Source organism: Heterodontus francisci, chromosome 1, assembly GCF_036365525.1.
Source record: "Heterodontus francisci isolate sHetFra1 chromosome 1, sHetFra1.hap1, whole genome shotgun sequence".
Taxonomy (NCBI): Eukaryota; Metazoa; Chordata; class Chondrichthyes; order Heterodontiformes; family Heterodontidae; genus Heterodontus; species Heterodontus francisci.
In genome coordinates, this window is record NC_090371.1 from 232,488,334 (window position 1) to 232,505,983 (window position 17,650).

Genomic DNA, 17,650 nt, shown 5'->3' on the forward strand with positions numbered 1-17,650 from the left:
CATGGGACGGCAAATTAGTCTGCATCTGGCATGTAAATGTATTTCGGTGAATAGCAGAGTACCCTGGGAAGTTGCCAATTGTTAATTTTTATATCATTTCTCTCACAATTTCTTTTTTGAATGGTAATGAGAGATACTAGCCAGCATTTATTTTGGTAAACACTGGCCTCAGAAATTAGTCTTGGGTGATCCTGACATTCTGTGGTTTACTGTGATAATGGTAAATAAAGATCTTCATGAATTAATAGAGTGAAATTGTACAATTTTTAAAATATTCGTTCTTCAGATGTGAGCATCGCTGGCAAGGCCAAGATTTATTGCCCATCCCGAATTGCCTTTGAGGAGGTGTTGGTGAGCTGCCTTTTTGAACCGCTGCAGATGTGGGATAGGTACACCCACAGTGCTGTTCGGAAGGGAGTTCCAGGATTTTTACCCAGCGACAGTGAAGGAATGCTGATATAGTTCCATGTCAGGATGGTGTGTGACTTGGAGGGGAACATGCAGCTGGTGGTGTTCCCATGCATCTGCAGCCCTTGTCCTTCTAGGTGGTTGAACTTGTGGGTTTGGAAGGTGCTGTCAAAGGAGCCTTGTCAAGTTGCTCCAGTGCATCTTGTAGATGGTGCACGCTGATGCCATGGTGCTCCAATGGTGGAGGGGGTGAATGTTTCAGGTGGTGGGTGGGGTGCCAGTTAAGCAGGCTGCTTTGTCTTGGATGGTGTCGATCTTCTTTATTTTTGTAGAAGCTGCACCCATTCAGGCAAGTAGAGAGTATTGCGTCACATTCCTGGATTATGCCTTGTAGATGGTGGACAGGCTTTGTACAGTCAGGAAGTGGATTACTTACTGCTGATTTCCCAGCCTCTAACTTGCTCTTGTAGCCACAGCATTTATATGGCTGGTTCAGTTTAAGATTTTGGTTAATGATAACCCCCTAGAAATTTGATGGTGTGATTCAGCAATGGTATTGCCTTTGAACGTGAAGGGGAGATGGTTAGATTCTCTCATGCTGGAGATGATGATTGCCTAGCACTTGTGTGGCGCAAATGTTACTTGCCACTTTATCAGCTCAAACCTGAATATTATCCAGGTTTTGCTGTATATGGACACGGACTGCTTCAGTATCTTAGGGGTTGCGAATGATACTGAACACTGTGCAGCAAACATCCTCACTTTTGATGTTATATTGGAGGGACGGTCTTTGATGAAGCAGCTGAAGATGGTTGGGCCTAGGACACTACCTTGAAGAACTCCTGCAGTGATGTCCTGGATCTGTTTCTAATTGTATTTGCTCAAGATTCAGACAAAATTGTTTCTGACATGGGGTTCAAATGTACTCAACTGTGATCTGCCCATCAGTTAACATTGGATAGTAAAACTAGGATAAGTTCCCACTCAATAGATTTTTGGTAAAGCTATTAGAGGATGTAATTCTTTGAGTATTGCTGAAAAAAGAGACATTCTGTTGAATCTTGCACTCATCAGGACAGATGCAAAAATACCAAATTTCAAAGGGAGCAACAATTTACACTGCATGAGAAAAGGGTGTTGATTGGTTGGCAAGTTGACTCTGGTTGAGGGTTGCCATGGAGAATGCAACAGGGAATTATTGTCCCCCACACTTTGTTTAATTCAAAAAAGGCACAGTGCCTGGACATGTCCCTTTTGCGTGCAGAAGACAGGTCCCTGTGTGTTAATATATGTAGCTTCTAGTAAGCATAAGTGAGCTACATTGCGAGCCCGACTGATAATCTTAAATTGGTTAGTGTAATTTTTAGCACACTCGGGGTGTTCAGTAAGTTCTGTCCAATCGCAGAATCACTCTGTGCTCTGAGTTTTGCAAATATGGGCTGGTTGACTATGGTCAGTACTCTGCATATTGCGAACAGCCAAAGGAATCTGCTGTTTTATACGATCCGCCAGTCATTGGGACGTACGGCCTACGTAACTTGCATCACACCGGCACTGTAATTCATATACATTACTGATTTGCGTGGTAGGCGCAATGTCCTTTTGGCTTGCCGGCAGCCTCTTGTTAGTGGAAAATACCACTTGTGTTGCCACTTATAGTAGCAGTATGAAACGGCTAATTTCACCTGTTGCTCAAATTTTTGAGATACCTACCTTTCCAGGGTATTTGGAGATAGGCTGCTCATTTTTCAGGTCCAAAAGTGGCGACCTAAGCCCCATTCATAAGTATGTGCGATACACAACGAGCAGTGATTGATCGGGGTAGCCATTATCCCGCAGGACAGCTTTGATCTGCCCTATTTTAGCATCAAGCTTGCACGGTGAGCAAATGGTTCGAGCCCTATTTATGCTTTACACTGCTTCTATGCACTAACATAAGTGTGCTAAGAATTATACTAACAACCATTTAAGATTATCAGTCGGGCTTGCAGTGGGGCTCACTTATGCTCGCTAGAAGCTACATATATTCATAGGCAGGGACCTGTCTTCTGCAGGCAAATGAACATTCCAGGTGTTGCAGCTTTTTGAATTAAACAAAGTGTGGGGGACAGTACTTCCCTGGTGCATCCTCAATGGCAATGCCTCAAGCAGAGTCAACTTGCCAACCAATCAGCACTCTTGTCCCATGCAGCATAATTTGTTGCTTCCTTTGAAATTTGGCATTCTTGCATCTGTCTTGAGTGCAAGATGAAAAGCTTCAACAGCATGTCTCTTTTTATCAGCAATACTCTAATTCTTTTGAGTTGATATTCATAAAATAAAAATCGGAATGACTTTTGAAGGCATGCGATGGTGAATTTCATTAGTCTGCAGTGCACAAGCAGTTAAACAGCAAAATAGCTTCTGTTTAGGAGCACAAGACAGCAGTTTTTTGTCATGGATATTAATTTAGCAATGGAAATATTGCTGGTATGCAGGATTGGGTAGCATCTGTGTAGCACAGAGACAGTGACCTCAGTGATTCAATTCCAAAATTGCATCCGTATTTGAAAATTGTTTCAGCGCAGTTTGCCATTGCCACATACACAGCAACATTTAGTGCTCATTTTGGCATCTCCTATGCATGCTCTATCAATTTATCCAAGTTAAGAAAAACTAGGTGAGACAGCTGGGGAAAATGGGTAAGATGTGGGGGTAGAAATGAGGTTTTTAAGAAAGGCTGTTATACGCTAATAAGTTAATATGTACCTATAATGACACCTGAAACTGTTGTCCTGAAAATTGAATGGAATCAGCGATTTACAGTGGCCTGCAGTACCACCAAGTGGTTTCTAGGAAAAAAACGTTTGCTGAAAAAAATGTATTTTTGCAACAATTGAGACTTTTAATGGCAAAAATGAGACAATTGTGTGAAATTTCCACAATTCTTTCTCCAAAGTTGATTTTTTTGGAGTACTCGATAACTAACTTCTAAAATGGATGTTAAAATCATATATGATTTTGAAATAGGATCACAGGAAATAGGAGCAGGAGTAGGCCATTCGGCCCATCGAGACTGCTCCGCATTCAAACAGATCATGGCTGATCATCTACCTCTACGGCATTTTCCCCCACTATCCCCATCTCCCTTGATGTCACTAGTATCCAGAAATCTATCGATTTCTGTCTTAAACATGCTGAATGATTGAGCTTCCACAGCCCTCTGGGGTAGAAAATTCCACAGATTCACCACCCTCTGAGTAAAGAAATTAATTCCTCCTCATCTCAGTCTTAAATGGCCTGCCCCTTATTCTGAGACTGTGTTCCCTGGTTCTAGACTCACCAGCCAGAGGAAACATCCTCTCCACATCTACTCTGTCACGCCCTGTATGAATTTTGTAAGTTTCAGTGAGATTGCCTGTCATTCTTCCAAACTCTAGAGAATATAGGCCCAGTTTCTGCAATCTCTCCTCACAAGACAATCCCACCATCCCATTCATCTGATGAACCTCCGTTGAACACCCACTATGGCAAGTATATCCTAAAATAAGGAGACCAAAATTGTACACAGTACCCCAGGTGCAGTCTCACCAAGGCTTTATACAATTGTAGTAAGTCATCTTTACTCATGTACATAAATCCCCTTGCAATGATGGCCAACATATCATTTGCCTTCCTAATTGCCTGCTGCACCTGCATACTAGCTTTTAGTGACACATGAACAAGGGTACCCAGGTCCCTTTGGACATCAACATTTCCCAACCTCTCGCCATTTAAGAAATACTCTCTTTTTGTTTTTTCTACCAAAGTGGATCACTTCACACTTATTCACATTATATTCCATCTGCCATGTTCGTCACCATTCACTTAGCTTGTCCAAATCCCCTGGAAGCCTCTTTGCATCCTCCTCACAACTTGTATTCCCACCTTGTTTTGTGTCATCTGCAAATTTGGAAATATTACAATTGGTCCCCACATCCAAATCATTTTAAAAAAAAATTCATTCATGGGATGTGGGCGTCGCGGTCTAGGCAAGCATTTATTGCCCATCCCTAATTGCCCTTGAGAAGGTGGTGGTGAGCTGCCTTCTTGAACCACTGCAGTCCATGTGTGGTAGGTACACCCACAGTGCTGTTAGGAAGGGAGTTCCAGGATTTTGACTCAATGACAGTGAAGGAACAGCGATATAGTTGCAAGTCAGGATGGTGTGTGACTTGGAGGGGAACCTGCAGGTGGTGGTGCTCCCATGCATTTGCTGCCCTTGTCCTTCTAGGTGGTAGAAGTCGCAGGTTTGAAAGGTGCTGTCTAAGAAGCCTTGGTGTGTTGCTGCAATGCATCTTGCAGATGGTACACACTGCTGTCACTATGCATCGGTGGAGGAGGGAGTGAATGTTTGTGGATGGGGTGCCAATCAAGCGGGCTGCTTTGTCCTGGATGGTGTCGAGCTTCTTGAGTGTTGTTGGAGCTGCACCCATCCAGGCAAGTGGAGAATATTCCATCACACTCCTGACTTATGTCTTGTAGATGGTGGACAGGCTTTGAGGAGTCAGGAGGTGTAATTTTCTTTGTTCTTTTCTTTGAGTTACTTGCTGCAGGATTCCTAGACTCTGACCTGCTCTTGTAGCCATGGTAATTCTATGGCTACTCCAGTTCAGCTTCTGGTCAATGGTAACCCCTAGGATGTTAGTGGGGGATTCAGCAATCGTATTGCCATTGAATGTCAAGTGGAGATGGCGAGATTCTCTCTTGTTGGAGATGGTCATTGCCTGGCACTTGTGTGGCGCGAATGTTATTTGCCACTTATCAGCCCAAGCCTGGATATTGTCCAGGTCTTGCTGCATTTCTACACGGACTGCTTCAGTATCTGAGGAGTCGCGAATGGTGCTGAACATTGTGCAATCATTAGCAAACATCCCCACTTCTGACATTTTGATGATTGAGGGAAGGTCATTGATGAAGCTTGACACTACCCTGAGGAACTCCTGCAGTGATGTCCTGAAGCTGAGATGATTGACCTCCAATAACCACAACCGTCTTCCTTTACGTGAGGTATGACTCCAACCAGCGGAGAGTTTTCCCCTCGATTCCCATTGACTTCAGTTTTGTTCGGGCTCCTTGATGCTGTACTCGGTCAAATGCTGCCTTGATGACACCTCACCTCTTGAGTTCAGCTCTTTTGTCCATGTTTGAACCAAGGCTGTAATGAGGTCATGAGCTGAGTGGCCCTGGCGGAGCCCAAACTGAGCATCAGTGAGCAGGTTATTGCTAAGCAAGTGCCGCTTGATAGCACTGTCGTTGACACCTTCCAGCACTTTACTGATGATAGAGAGTAGACTGATGGGGCGGTAATTGGCCGGGTTGGACCTGTCCTACTTTTTGTGCACAGGACATACCTGGGCAATTTTTCACATTGCTGGGTCGATGCCAGTGTTGTAGCTGTACTGGAACAGCTTGGCTAGGGGCGCTGCAAGTTCTGTAGCACAGGTCTTCAGTATTATTGCCAGACTATTGTCAGGGCCCATAGCCTTTGCAGTATCTAGTGCCTTCAGTCATTTCTTGATATCACGCAGAGTGAATCGAATTGGCTGAAGTCTGGCATCTCTGATGCTGGGAACTTCAGGAGGAGGTTGAGGTGGATCATCCAGTCGGCACTGAAGATTGATTCTGACTGAAGATTGTTGCAAATGCTTCAGCCTTATCTTTCGTACTGATGTGCTGGGCTCCCCCATCATTGAGGATGGGGATATTTATGGAGCCACCTCCTGCAGTTAGTTGTTTAATTGTCCACCACCATTCACAGCTGTAAAGGAGGATCTCAGATCTGATGAACAAAATGTGGAATCTGGGTGGAGCTAAGAAACAGCAAGGGGCAGCAAACATTGTTAGCAGTTGTTTATAGGCCACCAACCAGTAGTGGTAGTGTGGGGCATGGTATTAATCAGGAAATTAGAGAAGCATGTGGCATGGGTAATATAGTAATCAATCTGCATGTAGACTGGGTAAACCTAATGAGCACTAATGCTGTGGTGGACGAGTTTCTGGACTGTGTTAGAGATGGTTTTCTAGAGCAGTATGTTGAGGAACCGAACAAAGGAAATTATGAAGGTATGAGGGGCAAATTGGTTAAGGTGGATTGGGATTGGGAAAATACATTAAAAGGTATGACAGTACATAGGCAATGGATAGTGTTTAAAGAAGTATTACATAGTTTACAGCCACTATGCATTCTTTCAAGGCACAAAAACCCCAAAAGTAAAGGCAGTCAACCGTGGATAACTAAGTTAAGGATTGTATAAGATTAAAAGAAAAGGCCTATAAAGTTGGCCTGAGGATTGTAAACCTGAAAATTGGAAGGACTTTAGAATACAGCAAAGGAGGGTGAAGAAACTGATAAAGGGAGAATGGAATATTAATGTAAGCTCGCAAAAATATAAAAACGGACTGTTAAAACTTCCACATAAAGAGGAAATGTTTGGCTAAGAGAAATGTGGGTCCATTATCGGCAGAGTCAGGAGAATTTATAATGGGGAATAGAGAAATGTCAGAAAAGCTAAATGATTACTTTGTGTCTGTCTTCACTGAGGATGATACAAGAAATCTCCCAGAATTAGAGATCCAAGGGACTAGGGGGAATGAGGAATTGAAGGAAATTAGTATTAGTAAGAAGGTTGTATTGGAGAAATTAATGGGGCTGAAGGTTGATAGGTCCCCAGGACCTGATAATCTACATCCCAGAGTGTTGCAAGAGGTAGCTATGGAGATAGTGGATGCACTGGTGATCATCTTCCAAAATTCTATAGATTCTGGAGTGGTTCCTGCAGATTGGAAGGTTGCAAATGTTACCTCACTATTTAAGAAGGGAGGGAGAGAGAAAACAGGGAATTACAAAACCTGGTAGCATTACATCAGTCATTGGGAAAATACTAGAATCTATTCTAAAGGATGTGATAAATAGACACTTAGATAATAACGATCTGATTGGGCATGGTCAACATGGATTTATGAATGGGAAATCATGTTTGACGAACCTGTTGGAGTTTTTTGAGGATGTTACCAACAGAATTGATCAAGGGGAGTCGGTGGACGTGGTATACTTGGATTTTCAAAAGGCCTTTGATAAAGTCCCCCACAGGAGGTTGATTAGCAAAATTAAAGCACATGGGATAGGAGGTAATATACTGGCATGGATTGAAGATTGGATAACAGGCAGAAAACAGAGAGTAGGAATAAATGGGTCATTCTCGCATTGGCAAGCTGTGACTAGTGGGGTACTGCAGGGATCAATGCTTGGGCCCCAGCTGTTCACAATATATGTCAATGATTTGCATGTGAGGACCAAATGTAGTATTTCCAAGTTTGTGGATGACACAAAACTAGGTGGGAATGTGTTATGCGGAAGATGCAAAGTGGCTTCAAGAGGATTTGGACAGACTTAGTGAGTGAGCAAGAATGTGGCAGATGGAATATAATGTGGAAAAATGTGAAGTTATCCACTTTGGTAGGAGGAATAGATGTGCAGAGTATTTCTTAAATGGTAAGAGATTAGAAAGTGTAGATGTACAAAGGGACCTGGGTGTCCTTGTCAATAAGTCACTGAAAGCTAACATGCAGGTGCAGCAAGCAATTAGGAAGGCTAATGGTATGGTAGCCTTTATCGCAAGAAGATTTGAGTACAGGAATAGTGAAGTCTTGCTTCAATTCTATCAAACCTTGATTAGATCGCATCTGGAGTACTGGTCCCCTTACCTTAGGAATAATATTATTGTCACAGAGGGAGTGCAACAAAGGGTCACCAGACTTGTTCCCGGGATGGCGAAACTGTCCTATGAGGAGAGACTGGGGAAACTGGGCCTTAATGCTGTAGAGTTTTGAAGAATGAGAGGTGATCTCATTGAAACCTACAAAATACTTAAAGGGATAGACAGGGAAGATGCAGCTGAGATATTTCCCCTGGTTGGGGATTCTAGAACCAGGGAACACCATTTCAAAATAAAGGGGAAGCCACCTAGGAGAGAGATGAGGAGAAATTTCTTTACTCAGAGGGTTGTGAATCTTTGGAATTCTCTATGCCAGAGGACTGTGGAAGCTTAGTCATTGAGACCGTTTAAAGCAGAGATTGACAGATTTCTAAATACAAATGACATAAGGGGATATGGGGATAGTGTGGGAAAAAGGCATTGAAGTGGATGATCAGCCATGATCATATTGAATGGCGGGGCAGGCTCGATGGGCTGGATGACCTACTCCTGCTGCTATGTTCCAAAACCATCCTGTTGTCACGTCTGCGTGTATTTGATATGACCAGTAAATGACCAAGTACATTCAGTAACTTTAATGTTGCTTTGTTGATTGTTTGCGTCTAGTGGAATTTATTTTCTGTATAAAATGAAGATTGAGTTCTTGTGATGATTAATTCGTAAATACACAGTCAAATGTGATCATGAGTCTTAAAAGCCAGTGATATTTCACATTTGATCCTGATGTTTAGGAAGCTGATCTCAGATTGGGTTGTGATGATGAGGAGGCAAACAGTTGGCCTTGGGACCCCTGGAATATGTGGTTAGGGGACAAAATAATCTGGGTTCCAGTTTTGATTTTCTATTCAGAGAACTCAGATGTTTGCAGACATCAGATGAGGATATAGTTGAAGTACCTGCTAATGCTTCCAAAACAAGATTTAAATATGAAGAATGACCTGTTGGGCAAGGTGGTCCCCACAGCATTGTATCTGAAGAATTGATACTTTGCAATTTTCTCCCCACCTCTACTGAATTAGAGCATTGAAAGTTTGCTAATGTGATGTGTCACAGAGCAATATGTGCAACATGCTGTGGTCTCAGAAGCTTGCAAAATTCTATCTGTCTGATTGACTGTTTCCTGTTATCACTTCAACTTATGCTTAATATCCATGGCATCTCCTTAAATTTTGATTGCCTGTTTTTTATTTTCAGCATTCCTGCTCCTTCAGTTTTTCTGGTCCTTTGTCAAAAATGTATCTGGTTACTTTATTTTCCAACCCCTCTTTCATCTTGATGGTATGATTGATAACTGTCCTGACTTTTTGTGGCCTGTGTTTCTGTTCCAATTCTAATCTGAATGATCTTGATAAAGAATTTCCTTCCATTGCTCCATTCTGTTTTATCAATATAACAATCATTGAATCTTCTGTATTTTGGCTACCATAGCATGCCAGATCCTGATGCGATCAACTACTGCTAAATGTAATTTCTTTGCATGCTCTTCATCCCAGTAACTTCTTTCCCTCTATTTGAAAATTTGCTCACGTTCATCATATCCCTACAGGCATATTGTCCCTGCTTCAGTTCTTTCTAAAATTTTCTAACATTCTAATATATAATGCTAAATTATCAGACAACTTGAAAGTTTCGGCCCAATCCATGTTTGTTATTATGATTGTCAGCATAATTGTTTCACTGGTGGTCTTATTGCCTATAATGCGTACCTCTGCAAATGTGCTCTTCAATACCTTGGTGAAACATGTCGATGTCTTAGGTTCCGATCAAAGCTATGCGCAAAGCTATCGAATTCCACCCCCATCACTGCCACCACCACCACCATCCCCCACCCCCACCCAAATCAAATAATTTAGTCAATGTGCCAGTTGATGGTTCATCCTCTAATTTTGTTGTTATGCTATTGTTCAGTCATGGCTTCCGTCCTCAGTGTTCTTTCCTCCCTCTCCCATTTATTTCTTCTATCATATAATACTCTTGTACTGGAGATTTTACTGATGTTCATGCATCAATTTCCTTCAAATCAAATGCCCTGAATGCTCACTCCCACTGTGGTACAATGGTTGAATTTCTAAGTCTTGATCTCTGCCTTACACATTTGTTAAAACCAGCATGGAGCTGTTGTCTCTCAGCCAGGAATTAAGATTCTAAATCAGAGTCTTAAATTTTACAGATTTTATTAGAGAAACAATACTCAGACAACACACGGCAATATAAAGGCTACGGAAGACTGTAGGTTACAGTTAAATAAGAGTAAAATACTGAGGATGCTGGAACTCGGAAAGGAGAACAAAAAGTGCGGGAAATATTCAGCAGGTCTGGCAGCATCTGTGTAGGGAGAAACACAGTTCACATTTCAGGTCTGTGACCCTTCATTAGAACTAGCAAAAGTTAGAAATGTCTTTGAGCGAGGGAGGGGGGGAAGAAGAACAAGGAAGGACTGTGATAGGATGGAGGGGGGAGAGATTGAATGACAGATGTCATGGAACAGAATGCAAATGGAGTGCTAAATAATTGTAGTGAAAGACAAAGCACGGGTCCAGAGAGAGTACTAATGGCAGAATCAAACACCAGGAGGGAAATGGAAAGCAATGAAGGTGAGCAAAGTAAAAGAGATAAATGGAAATCACGTCTCTCTCGCTCTCGCTCTCTCTGTCTCTCTCTCTCTGGACTCATGCTTTGTCTTTCACTACAACTATTTACATATATATTTACATTTACATAAATTTACATCAACTCAGCATTCCAGAAAGTGGGTCTCATAGCACTACCTTCTCAAGGGCTATTAGGGATGGGCAATAAATGCAACAAAGTAAATGTTTGAACAAAAATAGCTGTCCTTACAAGTACAGAAGAACAGAACAGACAGCTGGATTTATTTGTTAGAAGATTAGAACTATCCAAGGCTATCTTATATGACGACAGTTACAGTCATACAAATTTGAGCTGATTTTGTTGCCATGCCTGTTTCGATAGATTCTGTAAAACGATCTTAATTATGAAATGGAATCTTGAACATAAAATTGATTCTTTAATAAAATCCATTCAGTAAGATCATGACTAATCTGTTACCTCATGTCCACCTTCCCACACTATCCCCATACCCCTTGATTCCCTTAGTATCCAAAAATTGACATGGTAGGCTCATTCAGAAAGTAAGGAGGCATGGGATTCAGGGAAATTTGGCTGTCTGGATACAGAATTGGCTGACCCATAGAAGACAGAGGGTGGTAGTAGATGGAAAGTATTCAGCCTGGAGCTCGGTGACCAGCGGTGTTCCACAGGGATCTGTTCTGGGACCTCTGCTCTTTGTGATTTTTAGAAATGACTTGGATGAGGAAGTGGAAGGTTGGGTTAGTAAGTTTGCCGATGACACAAAGTTTGCTGGAGTTGTGGATAGTGTGGAAGGCTGTTGTAGGTTGCAACGGGACATTGACAGGATGCAGAGTTGGGCTGAGAAGTGGCAGATGGAGTTCAACCTGGAAAAGTGTGAAGTGATTCATTTTGGAAGGTCGAATTTGAATGCAAAATACAGGTTTAAAGACAGGATTCTTGGCAGTGTGGAGGAACAGAGGGATCTTGGGGTCCACGTCCATAGATCTCTCAAAGTTGCCACCCAAGTTGATAAGGTTGTTAAGAAGGCGTATGGGGTGTTGGCTTTCATTAACAGGGGGATTGAGTTTAAGAGCCGCGAGGTTATGCTGCAGCTCTATAAAGCTCTGGTTAGACCACACTTGGGATATTGTGTTCAGTTCTGCTCGCCTCATTATAGGAAGGATGTGGAAGCTTTAGAGATGGTGCAGAGGAGATTTACCAGGATGCTGCCTGGACTGGAGGGCATGTCTTGTGAAGAAAGGTTGAGGGAGCTAGGGTTTTTCTCATTGGAGCGAAGAAGGATGAGAGGTGACTTGATGGGGGGGTACAAGATGATGAGTGCCATAGATAGAGTGGATAGCCAGAGACTTTTTCCTAGGGCGGAAAGAGCTATCACCAGGGGGCATAATTTTAAGGTGATTGGAGGAAGGTTTCGGGGAGATGTCAGAGGTAGGTTCTTTACACAGAGAGTGGTGGGTGCGTGGAATGCACTGCCAGCGGTGGTAGTAGAAGCAGATACATTAGGGACATTTAAGCGACTCTTGGATAGGTACATGGATGATAGTAGAATGAAGGGTATGTAGGTAGTTTGATCTTAGAGTAGGTTAAAGGGTCGGCACAACATCGTGGGCCGAAGGGCCTGTGCTATGCTGTACTATTCTATGTTCTGTCTTGAATATATTCAATGAATGAACATCCTCTGGGATAGAGGATTTCAAAGATTGACAATCCTTTGCATGAAAAGATTTCCTTCATCTCAGTCCTGAGTCATTGTTGTCCAATACACTCGCCACTTGCTACATGTGGCGAATTGATGGCGTTCATTTTTAGAGCCACACAATACCAAGTTGTGTTAAAGTTGTAGCGGTGGGTATGAGTATGGGTATCATCCCAAGGAAGAATCAAATATGCTGCTGTTAGATAGGAATCACATATCTGTCATATCGCGACTATGTTTATCAAAATATAGTTCAGCAGTCGAGTTTCTAGTGACCTGGAAGCTGAAGGGCCACTTGATCAATGAAATAAGAAGAATAGTCTGCAAGTTGTTACCTTCTCCATTCCTGTTTTCTATTCTCTAATGACAATGCATTTAGATCTGCATGACTGCTCTTTGAAGCGCTGTGAAAATAGGGCCAGCCTCCAGAAGGACAACCATCGATTGCTCTCGAAATTTTCTTGGGGAATCTCGTGACACAAGGGATGCGAACTGAAGAACTTGTTTTTGTTTAGTTGGTAGTTGGCGGTTTTCACAAAACAGTTGAGGTGCAGCGGATAGCGCTGCATGGCTGCCAATGAGGGTTAAAATGCAATTTCGGTGGTGCAGCAAATGTGCAGCCTTCGTCTTAATAAATCTGTTGAAATGAGTGATTCAAAGAAATCGAGTGCGTTTGGTGTAAAAGTAGTGATTACAGGAGTTTGGCCATGAGCCAAAGATCCATTAAATGTCTGGGTGCTGTGTTCAGAAATGGCAGGTGACAGAGTGTAAGCAAGGCAAGAGTCAGAGTCAGAATCAGTAAAGATTTGTGGATTCTATTCTCTCCTCTCCCGAGTCTACAAATATATCAACTCTAATAAAATACAGACAGTATACTCGAAGAATTTTTAAAAAATAAACTGGAGCACACTGTCAGAAACACAACACTTCAGTTAACAGATTGTCACCACTGTTTGAGAGTGTATATCGCAGGCATGCTTTGCGGAACAGTTGGATTGCAAACAGAAGCTGTTCTGCTGGCCCTGACAGTGAGTATATTGGTCTTGATTGCTAATGGTTTAAAACCTCAAACCTATTTTCAAAAGATTGTGCATTTGTTTTATTAATATTGCATATCTTTTGTATCATGTGTTGGATATGGTAACCTGATCGCCGCAGGTTTGGCGAGCATCAAAATCTTATTGGACAACACTGTCCTAAATGGCTGATCCCTTATCATGAGGCACAGACCCCCTAGTTCTGGAGTCCCCAGCCAGGAGAAAAATCCTCTTGGCATCTACCTTGTCATAGAGTCATACAGCACTGAAACAGGCCCTTCAGCCCACCGAGTCTGTGCCAACCATCTTGGCCAGTCTGGACATAGCAGAGGAAGCCTTTCCCACGCGCTTGTTGAATTCTGCATCGAGAGACAGGTTACTGGTGATAGTTGAGCCTAGGTAGGTGAATTCTTGAACCACTTCCAGAGTGTGGTTGCCGATATTGATGGATGGGGCATTTCTGACGTCCTGTCCCATGATGTTCGTTTTCTTGAGGCTGATGGTTAGGCCAAAGTCGTTGCAGGCAGCCGCTATCCTGTCGATGAGTCTCTGCAGACACTCTTCAGTGTGAGATGTTAATGCAGCATCGTCAGCAAAGAGGTCAATCATATACTCTACTCTTTATCCCAGAATAAAACACACCAACTAGGTTTCTTTAATAAACAACAAAATTATAAGTTTATTATCAAACAAGACTTATCCAGTAACAAAGCAAAGCATCAACACACAGATTGAAATATGAAAGTTCCCTTTATAAATTCCCCACACACACACTTACACACACTGAAAATACAGAAATTCTCTCTGCAGAGGTAAGTTACAAAAAAAAACACTTTGGCCAAATACTTGCTAATTCTTGAAGGAAATAAAATAGATATGGAAGGAAGTCAGTTGTCCCTTTTGGTCTGACATCCGGGTATATGGAGACGAGCCACTGGGATCTTTTCTAAAGCAGTTCTTTGCAGGCAGTGTTGAGAAATAATCTGGCAGGTTTTTCCAGCTTCTCAGGAGAGATGCAGCATCAGGGATTTTAGCTGTCCCACACTGGATCTTTGCAGGGTTTCTTCAAAGAGGTAGAGAAAGAGGTGAACTGGGTGGTTTTTCCTTGGCAAGTAGATCTCTAACTAGCCTTCAGAACAGTTCACACCCCAAACAGAAAGGCAACCTCCTGACCTCCATAAACCTTGACATGTGGTTTCTCTGTAAACATCTTCCCCAGGTCACCAAGGTTTCTGTTGTTGATTGAGCTTAAACACATGATTTCCATCACAGGTTGTTTTCAAACGACATGTCACGTGTCCTTTCAGTGAACTTGATTAAAAACACTTCCATGGAATTTTTACAGTTTTAACACAAGTCCTTAAAAAAATAAAAACATTTAAAAAGTGGAAGCACTTTCGTAACACAGGTTAAAAAAAAATGATTGGGACACATGCATGACATTAAGGTTGAAGCCAAAATATCATAAACTTTAAAAAAAAAAATCCTATTTTAAAAATATGTGGAATTATTCATTCAGGGCCAGTGAGAGTATGCCATTAAAAACCCAGTTACCCCTTATTCAACAAGATGCAACTTTTTCAAGGGGTTTTATAGCAAGACTAAGGGCTGAATTTTACGAGCATGCTGCAGTTCGCAGCGGCGGACCCTAATGGTGCCGCGCATCCCACGCGGATTCACCATCCCTGAGCCCCTGCGATATTACTCGCAGGGGCTCATTTAAATGGAGGGGGAGGAGCGGCCACCCCCGATGACTTCATTGGGGGCGGCCGCCCCGGCATTGGCGACCGGCGCCACGATGCAGGCGCCATTTTTAAAGTTCTTTAAGTCCCACAGTAATATTTTTACATTTAAGGTTGTAGCATTGTAAAATTTTATTAAATAAAAAATTTTGTGATGGAGGTCCTTCCCCAGCCACCCACCCCCCTCCCCCCAGTGGTCATTTAAGTGGCACTCAATATCAGAAAGAGCTCTATTCCCTTCCCAAACGTTCCCCCCCAACCTTCTAACATTTGGACTCTAACCCCTTCCCACCATTTACACACCCAATAACATTTGTTTTCCTCACACCCCACCCCTCCTGCCCCCCACCCCCAACCAGGTTCTCGCCTCGGAATTCCATGCGGAGTTCCGAAGGCGTATGGGGTACGAATGGAGGCTGTAATATTGGTGTGGGATGGCCACCACCTGCAGGTAAGTTTATTTACATATGATGAATGTTACTTTGTATATGCTGATGAAGGGCCCGCCACCAGGTGGAAGGGGGGGGTGGCGGGGTGCACACCGAGGTCCCCGCGACCCGCAGCGTCAAGGAACCGGTAAAACTCAGCCCTAAGAGTGGACGTTCTTGCCAGTTCAGTGATTTCTAATTAATTGTATGCAGGGACTTAACATCGCAATATCTGGAGAAGGGTCAAATTACTGACATTCTGAAAACTCAGATAAATATTCCCTGCATATCCCTCATTTGGTTCACCCTTGAATAAAAGCTATTGATAACATCTTATAATGTTTTTAAGGATTTTACCCACAAGCTTTTTTTTTCCACTCATAACATTCCATGTGCAGCTTTGTATCTGACACATTCCCTCATCACCTTACAGTGACCAACTTAATGGATGCAGGGATGCTTCATTTTGTTAGTTATTTCAAAAAACAATAATGAGATTCCATAGGAACAGAATTGTGCATTTCCTGTGTTACTGGGATAATGCTGCAAAGCTCAGGTTTGGTTTTAGTGTAGTTCAATTGATTTGGCTTTTAAAGGCTTCAGTTCAGATCACAGAAAATGCTGGAAATACTGAGCAGGTTTGGTAGCATCAGTGGAGAGAGAAATAAAGTTGACATTTCAGATTGATGACACTGTGTCAGAATTGTACTGTGTAATTTATTTCAGATTTGGCTGGTTTGGCATTGACCCTGAAGAGGTTGCAAAACCTTGGTTAAACTACATTGGAGCAGCTCTGTCTTTCACAAGGTAAACCATTCTAGCCATCTTGAAGGTAATAAGAGTAATTGAATCAATTTGTATTTACAAGCTAGATTTATATGATGTGCTTTGTCCTGGAAAATATAAATAGATTATATATAAAAGAATCTTGTATTTTTGGAATTAAAAAAAGAGCAGATAATTATTTTATTTAATTAGCAATTCCTACTTCATTCATATATAACAAAACAGCGATGAAAGGAATTTGTAGGAAAGCAAAATCATCTATTCATTTGCAACCTTTATAATATATACTGCTCTAATAAGATGCAAACTGGTAGTTAGTCTAAAGCTACATTGAATTTTGAAGTCTGACATTTTCTGATTTGTTCAGATAAAACATTGATTTAAATATTTTCTGTTTTAGTGCCATCATATTTTTCTTTGTCAAGAGTGATGTAACTGCCACAAACCCTTCTGAACCAACACTTCCACTACTGATTGACAGTGTAAGTAACATTTCTGTGGAGATGTTCTTGGGAAAAATTCTTTCACTAGGGCAAACCCTTCTGTTATAAAAGTTGAACAAATTCCTTGCTTTGGGTAGAGGATGCCCTGCAGATGTGAAAAGTGCAATATAAGTAACAGTTCTTCCTTTTTGTTGGAAAATAAAACTATTTCTGTACTTTTCAAGGTGAAGGGCGTTCATACTGGGGAATAAGGGGCTGACTTTTCCTGGCCTCTGTTTGGCATGGTGCTAGGAAGCAACAATTTATCATAATCTGCTGTGCGTCTGGGTCATCCTGAGTGCAGGTATGCTCCGAGGCTGGGCTTAGCTCAGAAAAACAAAGTAGGAAGCAGGAACCCAGCTACAGGTCTGAGGGATCTACAGCAGCCTTTCCAGCTGCTGACCTTCAGCCCTTCTCGTTTCAACCCAAAGGGACAAAGATCTGTTGTGAAGCTTTGTAAAATTGTCTAATTTACTTTGTGGGGTATGCTTCAGCTTGCTACTGGAGCACCAGGGATCATACAGATTTTTGTGTGGGGGTTTGCTGCAAGTGCAATAGCAGCTTTTTGGAATGCCCATGTGACTGCACCCTACAATCATAGCCACACTGCAGGAAAAGAGTTGGAAAGCTGGGCACACACCTCTCTCATCATTCAAATCCTTGGAATTGGCCTGCGCCTATTACAGGCCTAACACCCACAACCTTCCTTCCCACCTCTGGGA

The 17,650-nt window shown here is 42.3% G+C and overlaps 1 protein-coding gene across 7 annotated transcripts in view; it reads left to right on the forward strand.

Moving 5' to 3' along the window:
* Positions 1-17,650, forward strand: part of LOC137375247 (transmembrane protein 144-like) — a 350,909-nt gene that overhangs the window by 94,916 nt on the left and 238,343 nt on the right. For all 7 annotated transcript variants that reach the window (XM_068042121.1, XM_068042111.1, XM_068042150.1 and 4 more), the window contains exons 6-7: positions 16,387-16,467; positions 16,847-16,928. In XM_068042121.1, the coding sequence (XP_067898222.1) occupies positions 16,387-16,467; positions 16,847-16,928 (163 nt within the window). The remainder of the gene's footprint in view (positions 1-16,386; positions 16,468-16,846; positions 16,929-17,650) is intronic.